Source organism: Oxyura jamaicensis, chromosome 3 (genome assembly GCF_011077185.1).
Source record: "Oxyura jamaicensis isolate SHBP4307 breed ruddy duck chromosome 3, BPBGC_Ojam_1.0, whole genome shotgun sequence".
Taxonomy (NCBI): Eukaryota; Metazoa; Chordata; class Aves; order Anseriformes; family Anatidae; genus Oxyura; species Oxyura jamaicensis.
Window position 1 is genome coordinate 108,332,582 of NC_048895.1, and position 14,365 is coordinate 108,346,946.

The 14,365-nt window shown below is 40.8% G+C and overlaps 1 protein-coding gene across 1 annotated transcript; it reads right to left on the reverse strand.

The window, feature by feature from the left end:
- Positions 1–1,010: 1,010 nt before the first annotated feature.
- On the reverse strand, positions 1,011–13,860 carry LAPTM4A (lysosomal protein transmembrane 4 alpha). The gene is made up of 7 exons (XM_035321998.1): positions 13,654–13,860; positions 7,308–7,428; positions 5,068–5,144; positions 4,854–4,976; positions 3,691–3,786; positions 2,276–2,374; positions 1,011–1,795 (listed from the first exon to the last, which is right to left on the reverse strand). The coding sequence occupies exons 1-7, from the start codon at positions 13,750–13,752 to the stop codon at positions 1,721–1,723; spliced, it is 690 nt and encodes a 229-aa protein (XP_035177889.1). The 5' UTR covers positions 13,753–13,860; the 3' UTR covers positions 1,011–1,720.
- Between the last annotated feature and the right edge of the window lie 505 nt (positions 13,861–14,365).

A 14,365-nucleotide genomic window follows, 5' to 3' on the forward strand; every position in this document is an offset into this window, starting at 1 on the left:
CCCCAAGGGACATGGTTTAGTGGTGGGACTCAGTAGGTGAGATTGACAGTTGGGCTTGATTTAGAAGATCTTTTCCAACCTAAATTACAGATTCTTTCAGTTTACCTGCTTAAGTCACATTTTAGCAGTCTGCAAGCACCTCAAGACTCCCCCATTCTGGAGTCCAGAGCCACAGGAATGCAGAAACTGGGTGCAGTTCAGACACTTGTGTGCACAGGGTAACTGGAAACACAGGGTGCAGGACAGCAGCGCAGGACGTTGATGTATGGTACAGCGTAAGGTGCTCTCACAGATGGCAGCTTTGGCAAAGAACAAACTAAGGAACCTATGGCTGATATTCACTAATGACCAAAGGCATTTTTAAACTTCAAAGGGACAAGAAGGAGGTACGTACTTCAGGTAACTAGAATAATCAACAGCCTGCATGCTCCAGCAGTGTTAATCCTTTCCCCTAGTTTAACCACAGATCCCTTTCATCTGCCAGAGTAGGAAGCCAGTTGCTCTTCAGCTATATTAGCAGATCATTAAAATAGCTTTTATGTGTTACCGCAAAGAAGGAAGAGTAGAAAGATATTTTTTAAAAAGGAGAACACTACTGATGTTATGGCATATGCCCAGCAACTTTGGACGTTTTCCAATGGAAATACATTTTAGTCCTACTGGTGTCTGTCCTGCTCTTAACATCTGAGCTTAGCAGACACCAAATTTGCCCAGAGGGCTGGACACCTCCAATACAATTCCCTCTTCCCAGCTTACATGAGTAGCAATCAGAAGACAGTACTTAAACTGCAACAAAAGCTGCAAAACAGGTTCATACACTAAAGGGAATCCACATTCTCCACCCAAAGGAGGACTTGCTTCCACTGGAAGAACACAGATCAACCACCCAACAACCCCATAGGGAATCAGGGTTCACTAAGCTGTATGTATATGGGATTATCTGCAGTACACTGAAGCACTTCAAATAAAGTATTTTTTTTAAAAAGGAAAAAAGGCAGACCAGTCAAGGCTACTGGTAAACATTTCGTAAAAGATTTATTTAAGTATCATTTATCACAAAGAAGAAAATACATATAAAGATTAGAAGCATGCAACCATCATCTACATTTCTATTTATTTTTCTTGCACTCACAGCACATTGTAATACAACTCCTGTGCCAACCTCGCTTCTTCCTGAAAATACTATGTTTCAGGACATGGGATAAACAACAAAAAACAACACAGGAAGGTAAGATAACATATGAGAAAAGTGCAAAGTAAAAAAATTCACGTATATACCACATTCAAACCCCTTCCCCCCCAAGAACTGGATAAAGGCAAACTGTCATTTTGCTGCACAATCAGATTGTCTTTATGAACTACTTTACAAAAAAATTAATATAAATTAAGGGCACGATCCTGCAGACACTTATATTTGTAGCTAACTTTAATCATATATTGGCTCAGTTGATATTAAAAGCCACAAGTTAGTCACATGAATAAGTTCTTGCAGTATAAAGCCCTCAGGCAATAAAATGTTTAAGAGCATTAAGGAGAACAAAAATTAAAGCTAACAAAATCACTCCCAGATGTTTTGCTTAGTAAGTTTATATCAAACATTTTAAACAGAACAGTTTGCTCCTAAAGCCCTGAATATTTCTATTACTTAAGCAGTTTTGCAAGATTAAAAGACAAAACCCCCAAGAAGCTGGTACAGATGTTAATTAACATAAGAGTTGCTTCAGGCAGGTATGTAGGGAGGTGGAGGTTCCTTCTCAGGCATCTTCACTGCCATTTCATAGGTTGGCAGAACATACTGGAGAGAAGACATTTTGAAGAGATTAATACCGAAGGTTGAGGGGAAAAAAGCATAATAAAAACATGCATGCCACATCAGCAATTTAATTCTCTGTTGCAGGCAAATATTTAAGAACTTACTGATACCTCTAAGTAAGCTATTGAGGAAGTGAAAGGCACAGTTTACTGCTTCACTGAACCTAACCCTAGGTCATTAATTCTACCCCTGTCTCTTGGTTTTGCAAGACAGCAAGGAAGGTGCATGCAATCAGAAAGATTCCCTCTGTTACAAAACACTAAGACTTTTCTCTATAAAAAACTCTTACTTTATGAATTGTAAGGTAACTCAATTTATCTTAACGAAGTCAAAGCAGCTAATGTTAATCTTTCCAGTCTTAGTTTAGAAAACTGGACCAGATGTCTAAACATCCATGGATGCTGCATTTTTCTACTTCAGAGTTAAACATTTCTGGTTCCTTTCACCTAGAAAAGGTTTTACCTGTGGAGGAGCTTCAAATGCAGGGTACACAGCTATCTCCGGCAAATTTCTGTTGCTGATGTATTTATAACAGTTCCATACACAATTGATTAGATACGCCTGAAAGAAAAGAGATTTCTCTTCTTAAAAACCTCATGTGCATTAGCCGATGCAGAAATTAGATGGTGGATTACATTTTGATGACAAAAAAGGAGAATAAAATCAACTAAGTCAACATATATCTGAGGGATGGTTGCTTATTAACAGCTTTAGTCACACATGTATATTGTTGCTGTTCAGTCTTGCTATCATAGTGACTCAGAGGATAAACCCCACACGTTTCAGCAAAAGTATTCACAGATCCATCCAATTAATCTGTGTGCCTCAGCAGAGCTAGTCAAATTAATCCCTAATTGGCTTCTGTTTCTGCGGATCTCAGTCCAAACTTGCTTGCAAGAGGAGGACGGGCCAGTGGCACAATCCCGCTCATCCCTAAATTAGCATTGTTATTTGTCCAACACACTGTGCGAAGGAGAGAACACAGCCTGAGGTGCCAAGAGAACAAAGCAGAGCAGAACAGCCCAAACGTTAGGTTAACGTTAGCTGTCAGAAGACATGACATCTAATAGTCAGAGCATGATTATTTTTATTGCTATTAATCTGTATAGTATTTACTGTGTAGTTTTCACCAGCAAATTAGTACGTAGTTAATATAAGGTACCAAATTAAGGTCCCAATCAATATAAATATATAATCTACTATGTTAGGCTTCCACTCCCTCCCTCCTCTCGGAGAAAACAGAGAAAATGAGAAAACATTCTTTCATGACTTGTTTTTTTTCTTTAATCTAAATGCAATAAAAGAATATTTTCATGGCTGATGTGTATCACAAACTCATTTGTTTAACTAATATGTTTTGCCTGCATATCATTTTTTGTAATGCAAATAAATTAATCTATATTTAGATCTTCAAAAAAGTAGTAACTGTAAATATCACCCTTCTTCAGAAGGACAGAGCAGCTATGAATTAATTACTACTTCCTCCTTCCATCATCTCCCTCCCAAAGCATGTGCACTGGTTTATTAGGCATAGTAAGAGATTTTTAAAGTTTTGTTTAGAAACTTGTATTCCATAACTCAGTTCTGTTTTACTACAAGCTTATTTATAAATATTAAAGTAACTCCACACATGCAAAAAGGTGGTATTTGAAGTCTTTGTGTATTTCTACTCTCTACTCAGGAAGAATAGAGCTGCACAACATACCGTGCTGCACACAACATACAAGGTAGTTGAAGATATCAGTATGATTGAAATCATGTTGTAATTAAGTATCCTAGCAATTCTGCTCAAAGTTCTTAATTCAATACATTCACATATGTTGATAGCATCTTAATATAGCAACTCATGAAACACACACAGTTAAATTGTAACTTACCTTTAGAATGATAAATAAAGCAAAGAATACCAGAACAATAAACAAAAGACAGCTGGAATCCAGTGAAAGGAGGTCATCTTTGTAAGGGAAATCCGGCTAGTTGAAACAAATAGGGTGGGGAGAGAGAAAGGGAGAATATGAGTATGAACAGTGTACATTGGTAAATATGAAAGACACCCAAACTTCACACCAGGTGACTTGAGGTCTTGTGTAAAGAAATCTTCCAGAAACGCTAAGAAGTTCCGTTTCTCTGTAGCTCCTTCTTAATCCTCCCACGAAGCACACTATTTATCCTGCCTCTGTCCTGCAAAAACAGATGACTACAGAAAAGGGCTACCTGTAGGAAGCCTTGTAACCTCTATGCTACAAGTCATTTCCTCAATCTCATGCTAATACAAACAGCCATGAAATTCCCTTTTTAACAGCTGCAGCACATTTGGACCCCCACCTGACAACTCTTTACTTCTTATCAGTCTAACCAGTTACATGTACACACGCAAACTAGAAAGCAAAAGATTTGCCCCTAAACTTCACAAGGAGCCAAAACACAACAAAAAGCTTCTGCAAATTTCAGACTCTTCTCATTTCCTGACCACAGTAACAAAGCCTCTCCCCAGCATCAAGCCATTTTTGTGTGTTCAGAAGAGTTTTTAAGCATCTACTTGCACAGATCTCAACACCAGCCAGAAAGAGTTTGTGATCCAAGCAAACCGCTGGTATGTTCTATCCACTGAGTCTCCTAACACTTAGGAAACAAAAAAATTGGCAGCATTAATGACTACTCCATTGCAGTTTCATCAGAAGGCCTTGCTGCAAAACGAGAAGAGTCATATAGGACAAAAAAAGGAACCCCCGTTTCAACCCCATCATGTTGCAGACCAAGTGTGAACTAACTATGGGCAGATTAAACCAACATCTCCCTTCACAACTATTTCTCTCCTCTCCCTGTCTCTTCATTTCGGGAACACCACAACCTTCGGCCCTTTCACCTCTGATAAGCTCTCATTCTCACAACCACCTCAGCAGGTATCTTCCATGGCTGCTGCAGTCCCAGCTCCTCTTTTTAGGGAGGGACAGGAGGATGAGTATAGCTCTTATAGCACTTATCAAACCAAAGTTTAATTTCAAATGTAAATGCTAGCATGAGCCAAACAAGTACTTACCAACTGATCCAGGTAATCCTTGATTCTGGGCAAGTAGGTTAGAGAACTGATTGCAACCAGACAGCTGAGCACAAAGTCAAAGAGCTGGTAACAGAAGAACGGGATCAGCCAGCCTACACGATGCTAAAAAAAGAAAAAAAAAAGCTGCTTATGAAGTATTTAGTTAAAAAATTGAAGGAGCAAGTTAAAAGCCATAGATTGTAAGTATACTTACAGCAATTGCACCGTACACCATCATTGCACTGATTGTGAACATGAGGAGGGAGATGGCAAATAGAACGCAGGCATTTTCTGCATTAAAAAAAAGGCACAAAATTAAGTATCAGTAATTTCCTAAAGTCACCACACTGCAGCTGACAAGTACACAAGTTTTATCCATTATTATGATCTGTTCTCACTCAACTGCTTCCTCTGTGCAGAATGGAAGCTGTGGGTTTGAGTAACTCAGTCTTCTACTAAAGGAAAAAGAGCTAGTTCAAGAAAACCAGCAGGCATTCAGATTAAGGCATTTTGCCTTAATCAAAAGCCTGAATAAGGCTCTGACACATCAATTAGGAGCCTGACAAAGTTTGATTGTAATGCAAAATAATGATGCTTATTTGCAATATGTCAGTGTTCAAAGTATGTGGGTCATTCATTTTACAACTGGATTTTTTTATTTTTTTTTTTTACAATTGGGAATTTTAAGTGAAGTCAGCACACTATCAACCTTTCCACTTTAAAACGGTTTGATTATATAATTTGGTCATTGGCAGTGGGAACAGCACTGCTCCTTAAGTACCAGCAATGAAAATAGGAAAACGCTGTGTGGAAGGTATCCTATTATTTACAAGGAAAAGCTGCTGAACAGAAGCCAAGTGGTAGCAGAATCCAGGACACTCATGAAAACTGAATGATAAAGATTCCCCTCAAGCATCATGGTTACTGATGACAGAAGCACAGCTGCTTTCCACAAGTTAGATTATACTCACTCTCCTACAGCAGGCACACTTCATTTTTAAACACAGGAAAAAAAAAAAAAGCAGCTTGTGAGTCTATAGATACTGTAAGCTCATGTTTTTTAATGAAGCTGAAGCCAAACTCTTGTGGTTCACATGCTTGAAAGAGCTGATCTGCAACTGATCTGAAAATTACACTACAGAAACATTTGCATACCTAATTCATTACACGGTCTACATACACAGATGGCATCAAGGAGGCCCTCCTGTGTCTGAAATGCATTGCCTTGATCAGAGATCCCAAAAACTCATGAATAACCAACAAGTGTCATACCAGTAGTGACAGATTCTCAAAGAAAACCCACACAATACAATTTTAATTCTGAATACGGATGAAGTCCCTTCATACACACAAGAACTTTGAGCCCATATCAGAACATGGGGAACAGGAGTCTACGTCAAGAAACAGGCAACAGCCATTTTACACTAAAAAGTAGCAAAAGCACCTTCAGAAGCATCATATAAGCCATATAAGCTTAAGGCTACTACATATATCAACATTCACTACAGAACATACAACATTTTCACAAATATCTGTTGTGATTTTACTTTATGTTAGCTTTATGCAGGATTTGGTCCTTGTCCCCACTCTCATTTCATTACTAACAAACTTGACTCAAAATTACAGAAGTGACAGTTTCTCAAGTCAGATCGTGAACAAGGAACGAAGATTGTAAACTGGAACTCTCAAAATCCAGACCTGTACTGTACAATTCATCTTCACTTCAACCCTTGCTAAATTTTAACAGGAGACTAGACATATTAGAAGTACCACTCATCGTATTGCTGCACAATTAAAAACAATCAAAAACCACATTAAAAAGAGGAAAGTACACAAGATTACACACCCATACTACACTTATAAACCTTGGTCATTAAGGACAAGGGTTTGACACCAGCTACACTTGTAGATATCATACACTTCATCTGTAACAATACACCAGGAAGTAAGTTCAATTTCGCTCATAATGCCTTCTCTTCAAGTACTTGGCATTCTAATTTTTCCACTCAGAAAGATGGCATGCTTTTCTCTTAGCAGGCTTGCACACAACAGCTGTAAAGCTCTTTCCTTAGATCTGTGACAACCACTTATAAAGTCTAGACACTTCTGAAAAATAAGCTCTATTTTTGGTTTTATTGACCCAGCAAGAATACTAAATGTTCATAGATAATGCAAATTGTTGATGTTCCACATGTACTGAGTGTTGATAAAGGCCAAGAAATTTTTAGCAATCTTATCATTCAAGATGCTTAGTAATATGAAGTAAAAGTAGTATCACATTAAAAATTTCTTTTTATATTCATAGTAGAACTCCACAGTAATTGGAAAGACATTCAGAAAACAGTAAAACCATATTTAAAAGCTGCATGCATGCATTACAAACCATGCTAAGGCACATACACTATGATACTGCATAGTTTGTTTTTTAATGGGACAAACGAGCCGTGCACCTACCAGCCATTCTCTCGGAAGCATAGTAGTTCCCGATGACTTCATACTGGATATCAACAGTTGGCACTATGTTCGGATGAGTCACTTCCACAGTCAACAAGATGCCCATCAGCAAATTCACCACCTGAGAAAGATCACAGTTACCTGGAAGTTCTTCACACTGCAACAGCTATGATTGTTTTAAGGACACTATTAAATCTTCCATTTCAATTAGAAATAATCTCTTTGATTGGCTGGGGGGGGGAGGCAGACAACAGAACCATTTAAGATTTCAAATTTTTAAAATTTCAAGCTGATTTAGTTAAAACCCTACCAAAAAAATGCACTACAAGGATGCTAGTTTTAATGAATCGCAATTAAGTAATGCTGCAAATGAAGAGGGCAGATAGGGTTTGTAGGGATTCAAGTGCCACGAGCTGATACTGCACGATCAATATACAGCCACGTGGACTGGAAAACTGGGAACAGTTAAAAGAAGTAGGAAGGGAAAGGTACAATGATGAACAAAGAACATCTGCAAAGAGTTTCTGCTTCCTCCAACCATTTGAAAGGCGGAGTTGAATTAATGCACAACTAAGGTACTGCACCCTACTCCTTGGGGCAAGCAGTGCTAGGGGATGTGCAAACACAACACAATAAATACGGACCATGAGAGAAAACTTAGGTTACAGCTTGAATCCTCAGCTGTAGCTTGCTTCCTGTTTCTCCCCATGTTAGATTTAATAGAAGCAGTGGAGAACTGGCTCTCCCCTACCTAGATCATTTATTAAAACCTCCTCAAACTGCCTAAGCAAACACAGGTGAAATTAAAGACATTTCACACAAAGACTGAGCTCCAAAACACGTAAGCATCCAACACTGGTTATACACACACCAGTCCCCTTCCTTACCCTGCTGCTGAAGACTATTTCTGTTTCTCCATTGTGGTACATACCAGAAATGCTTTCAGTAACAGTAAGAGCTCAAAGAGTCAAAAGCTGTTGAAACCTCTGGAAAATTGCCTTCAGAGCATTTAGAGCCTATTCAGGACTTACAGGGGCATAGTTTCTGTTACTAGTATCTGGAGAGACAGGCCAAAGAAAAAGGTTTCATAATAAAAAAAAACCTTCACAATGGTATTTTCAAGCCACAGTCATTTCTCCAATCGGTATTCAGCACAGTTACCACCAGCAGCAGGATCTTTTACAATTAGCCTCCAAGGAGAAAAACAAACAAAAAAAGAAAACAACAAAAACACCAAACCACCACAAACTGGTTTGCAGTTTCTCATGATGTAAGAATATTTGCCAGACATTTCTTCTTTTACTGCCATGGTTCCATGGGTCTACGACACTAACAGTGGCAACTCCATGCACAGTAAAATAGTTTTTGAATGTTTTAAAGGAGTTTTAGCTTTTAAGACTCACAGTTTGTACTACTTTCGTTATTGTTCCCCCGCCCTTTTTAAGTTTTAGAGATATCCTAGAGATAAGTTTACTTACACTTTCTCCAAAAAGAACCCTTCATTGAAAGCTGACAGCTTTGTAGAAATAGCACCATGTCATCATGTATTAGACAAACTTGTCAGAAGTTCCAGCTACTTGTATCCTCAATTTTGTGCCGTGGAAGGCCAAATATAGCACAAAAGTAGTACAGCCAGCAGTAAATAATCACATTTAGCCACCAATATCTTCAGTCTTGAGACACACCTATTTTTCTCCTCACAAGACGCTTCCCACAGGGCAAACTGTAAAGCTGCTCACCTGCCCTTTGCTTAAATCTTATTTTGTTTCACCATTGTTCAAATGTATAGAATATGATCTCTCACCACTTGTTTCCTGCTTCTCCACTCTGGCTTTCAATGCCTTTTCAAGCTTTTTATTTCCTCCTCTTTGCAAATGAATCAGAGGTATCAACCTATACTTTGGAAAATTACTTTTGTCTCTACTTATTTTAAGAAGCTTATGTTGAGGTCCAGATATCTGGCTGTTGAAACATGAATTTCTACTTTGTAAAACACAAAAAGACTCGTTAAGTTATTGCCAATTCAATTACATAGTCACCATTTTAACTTAAATAGCGAAACAGTTCAGAAACTTTAGCTGCTAGCTCTATCTTTAAAATTGTAAGCTTTAGTGCCTTAGAATCGTGTCTCTGTCATCCTACAACTGTCACTGGTTTTTATTTTCATCCTACCCACAGTCCCAATTTAGCGTACATAATTCTTAGTAATTTCACTAGTTAATGAGCACAGTTCAGAGCATCAAAGCTTTGTTTTCTCATCCGGAAATGGTGTGCAAGGAAAAATACAAAATTAGAGTCATTTGAAATCCAGCCTACGTGAATAGTATTTTTACTGTCTCATTGATCCTAACTTGAAATAAACAAACACCTCTGCCAATTAACGCCCTGGGGTTCCAGGACGCCATTGCTGCTCTTTGTGAATCATATCACAGTGCTGAGCAATTCATCATGTACAACATATGGAGCACAATTAGGAGTTACCAACAACTCCAAATTAGCAGTGCTTTCAAGCAAGAAGCCAGAGCTTGTATTTAACTGCAACCATTCCTCTTTCACAGAAGCTTGATAACAGCAAGACCACAAGGCCTGTTTCCACTCCGCAGTCAGCACGAACAACTGCAAGAGTATGGTTTGGATTGCAAGGCATCTACAGGGTTTTTAACTGAATTTACTCACTGTGAATAAAATATACATTCACAAGCAGTCCGCACAGAGAAGAAGATGTCGTCTGAAAACACACACACCACAGATAAACCTGAGAGCAATCTAAATATTAATAAATTTAAAAAAAAAAAAAAGCAAGCCACCAGCCCTGACAAGCCAGCCCTCAATGGATGGCGCCCCATTTGGAGGCAACACATCAGAAATCCCAGCAGCCTCCTTGCTAGGCTTTTTAGTTAGGAAGTCAAACAAAAAAGAGAGTTCAAATTCTTAATTAAAAGATGGCTCTATGAAGATGAAAAAAATGAATTCAGTTTTGTAGTGAGTGCTACACTGAACTGTTGGAGAAGTGTATTTTGCTTTTAAAACCTGGATAACTGAGCTAACAGGAGGCTGGTGTAGCTTATAGCAAAATTAAAAAAAAAAATACAATAGCTGCTATTAAAGTAAATAGTCAACACTTACTACAAACAAGTAACAGAAATACTAGCTCTCCATACAATCGGAACTCAAAAGACCACAGAACTATAAAGAGCAACTAGCTTTTTAATCAGCAAGCTCTTATCTCCATGGTATATATACTAATCATCATGTATACTTGCTACTCGTGCAAGTGCTTCCTATCTCTGGAGGCCTGAACATGAAACCTGAGTTTTCCCAAGCACACTAGAAGTCCAAGTGCCTGGAAGTCTTGAATAGAAAGAAGAATTCCTACTGACATTCCTGCTTTTATGAGCAAGAACGGGAAATTACCTTGCACAACTACACTTTCTCACCTCTCACTTTTGCAATGCTTTTCTTTAAATGCAGTCTTGTAGAAGCAAGCCAAGGTGGCTTCGTTTAGTTTTTCTTGCTGGTATACTGAAAACAGGGCATTCCAGAGCTTCTGGCACTGTCAGGATCTAATAGAAACCAATTATATTTATTTTCTTTTGTAAGTTTTGTTCAGTGAACAAACGTCTCCAGAGATCATCCTGACCCTCCCCGTAACCAGTAGCAATTGCATCACTTTGATTCCATCACTGATGCTTGCTGCCAGAACGCAACAGCCACTCCCTCCAAAACAATGCTCATACTTTCAGACTGTTTATTGAACTCTGATCTGATTTTGCCAATGTGTTCACGTTTCCGGTTTCTGGAAAGCACTCTGCCTAATAAGAAAGTTTACAGGAAGAAAACTTCAAAGCCACATGTTTGCAATTACGAAACTGGGAATAGGAGGTTTCCTTTCCTTCCTACACAGGCCAGCAGCGAGCATTACAGGGTAAACCAACTATACAATTCCTGAAACTTAAGTATGAGCCCTCTAGGAACACTCTGAACTCATTTTTTCAAAAAGTTTATCTATTTACCAGAAACAATGGCAGATTAGGATGGAAACATGCTTAAAAAAAAAGCGGTTTGATCACAGAGCACAGACATTTTAGAAGGTAACGCTGTTGTTCTCTCTAGACTCACAGAAGTACACAGAAAAGACGGCGATACAGAACTTTTAAAGAGGAGGTAAGTTCATTTGATGCAAGATTTAAAAGTATACGCATAGCGAAGAACAGGAAAATGCCTAAAGAAACAGTTACATAAGAATAACGCACACATATAATAGCCAGAACTCTTATCTTACTGAAACATCTGGAGTAGATTGCTACAAGACTCCATTTTATGCTTGGTATCAAATTCCTTCAGGACTGCAGAGCATGAGAACAGTGTATTCAGTAAATAGAGGCTGACCAAGATCCTCACTAACATAAAACTATTGTGGAGCTAAGCGTTCTCCTCCACAAAGAACTCCCTCCCTCAAAAATGAGAAATGTTATTCTCTCCTGCCACCGTAATTTACAAGTCCAGATTATTAAATTGACTTAGAAACATTAATTCCAGTCTTTCAGACACTAGCTTGTGAAAAATGATATGCATATATGGTTTGCTAATTAACACCTCTGAACAAACTGACACACCACAACCCATTTAATTTATTTAGGAAAAGTTTATCAGCAGAAACATTAGTTTCATTTTCACCGTCTGAATTGTAGGCATCGTTCAAAAGGGATAAATTATAATTAAGTTTTGATTTAAAGCAACAGGCAAGAAAAGACCACTTAAGAACTGGAACCTTCTTTCAGCTCAGACAGCTAACAGGTGGCAGACAGGTGTCTGTCACCTTTCCACAGCTGGCTTCCCAGAAGAACAAGATAAAAGCTCCAAGTACTACAGGGCCTGTTCCGACAGAAAGCACAGCCATGCCCCTTCCAAGTTCCTGGGTTTCCACATGATCCTGCTAACAGGAAACGAAAGTGGGGAATGCAGCAAGGTGCGTTTGTTTCATAACAAGCACGAGTGTCTCCTGACTGTTAAGGATTTCTACCTTTCCTTGAGGTACCAGAAGCATACAGTTGATCTCCTTCCATCAGCACGGGGATTGAATTCCTAAGTTTTACAAGATTCCAGACCAAGTCAGATGTTCTATATGGCTAAGGACTAGATTCTGATATTAGGTTCGTGTAAGATAGAAGTTAATCAACACTAGGTCAGCTTTCCAGTTTTTCAAACTTGATTTTTCACTTAAAAATATTAAGATATCCCTTTCCTTGAGTTTTGTTATACTTTTCGCACCCTGCTGTGGCTTTCCTCACATTGCTTTCTCCTGCCATTTTATCACTTGCCAGAACCACTTTCTGTCACTGGAAAAACTGAGAGGGGGGCAGAAAAAAAGAGGTAAAAATTAAAAAGATAATTTTACAGTATTTGCTGAAGAGAGACCATAAGCCCTCTAAAAGGAAATCCTCACTTATTTCTCCTACTGTAACAGCAGTTTCTGTGCATGGTTCCTCCACACCAAGGCATAAGAATGCAACATTCACTAATTTTACCATCTGGGGAAGGGTAAAGGAAAATACAGGCTTCAGTTACAGTTTTGGAGGATAGAAAAACTATGATGCAACATGTTTGAATCATCCTTTAATTTTTACTGCCCATAGGGGTTACAGGAAGGAAAGATGAGGAAAGGACTTCAGTAAAGGGGAACTTGCTCGCTCCACATCTTAACTCAATGTTACCCATTTCACGTTTTTATTTCACTGTAGTTCAAAGCCATCTTTAATAGCTGAGCTCTCTCAGAGAAAAAGAGTCAGAAAACAGGAAGTGTTTTGGAAAAAACAGACCTGTTTCTATAGCTCCCCAACAGCCGTGCTACAGGACAGAGAGCTCCCCTTTGCCACAAAGCTGCTCGGGACAAAGTCGGTACCGGCCGGCTTAAGACCCTCACCTCCCTCTCAGGGGTTATATTCAGGTCAGGAAGGACGTTTCTTATCGCGTTACTGCCCACATACCCCACATTCCAGCCTCCCCGAGCACTTTATCAGCTCTCCTGCCAAGGACACCCTCAGCACTGCCTGAAACGCGCCAAGGCGCTACCCCTCCAGCCTCAGGAAGGGGACAGGAGCCAAAACCAGCAACAGGAACCGAAGCACGACGCCCCAGGGCTCTGCTTCCCTTCCCTTTCCCCAGCCACTCGTCCCGGGCCGAGCCCCCCTCCCGCCCCCCCAGGGCCCCGTCCCCTCAGGAGCCCGCCCCCAAGTGCGCATGCCCGCTGCCCCCTCCTCACACTCCCCCTCCCACACCGGACCCGAGGCGCCGCGCATGCGCACTCGCTCCGCCGCTGCCCCCCGCGCCGGGCGCAGCCTCTCACCATGTACCAGGTGCCCAGGATGATGGTGCCGGTCCGCACATGGCAGCAGCCGCAGCAGCGGGTGCTGTAGAAGCGGTCCCGGCTCCGCTTGAACGTCATGGTAGCAGCGACGCCGCCGGCCTCCCTCCCGCCTACCGGTCCCGCCGCCACCGCCGCTCGCTCTGGCCGGGCGCTTCCCCTCTGCTGGGGGCCGGAAAACCCCCGCTCCTGCGTCACCGCCGCTCCGGCCAATCACGAGTCGGCAGAGGCGGTGCGGGGGGCGGGGCCTGCGGGAGGGCATACGCGTTGTCTCGGCGACAGGAGATTGGCGGCGCTCTGAGCCAATCGGCGCGCGCAGGGTGCGACGCCCTGGCGTTCACCTGCGGAGGGGCGGGGCGGGGCTTACCTGAGGCACGGTGTGCACCGCCCTCCCCACCCCTCGTCCGCCATTTTGGGGCGGGCCGGGAGACCCCGGCCGCCATTTTGGGGCGGGACCCCCCGCCCCCTGGGCTCACCTCAGCGCCCAGGCTGCTCGCGGTACCGGGCAGGTTCCTCAGCTTCCCCTGAAATACAGACAGAATTGTAGAGAATTTAATTCGCTTGAACCTTTTTTTTTGCTATTCTTTTTTTACAGGAAATCCTCGGATTAAATTACTGATGTTTTGCATTACGTGCTAAGAGGGTGTGTGATCAGGGTGTAAACAGAAGATGCACATGTTCAAAGAAATTGTGG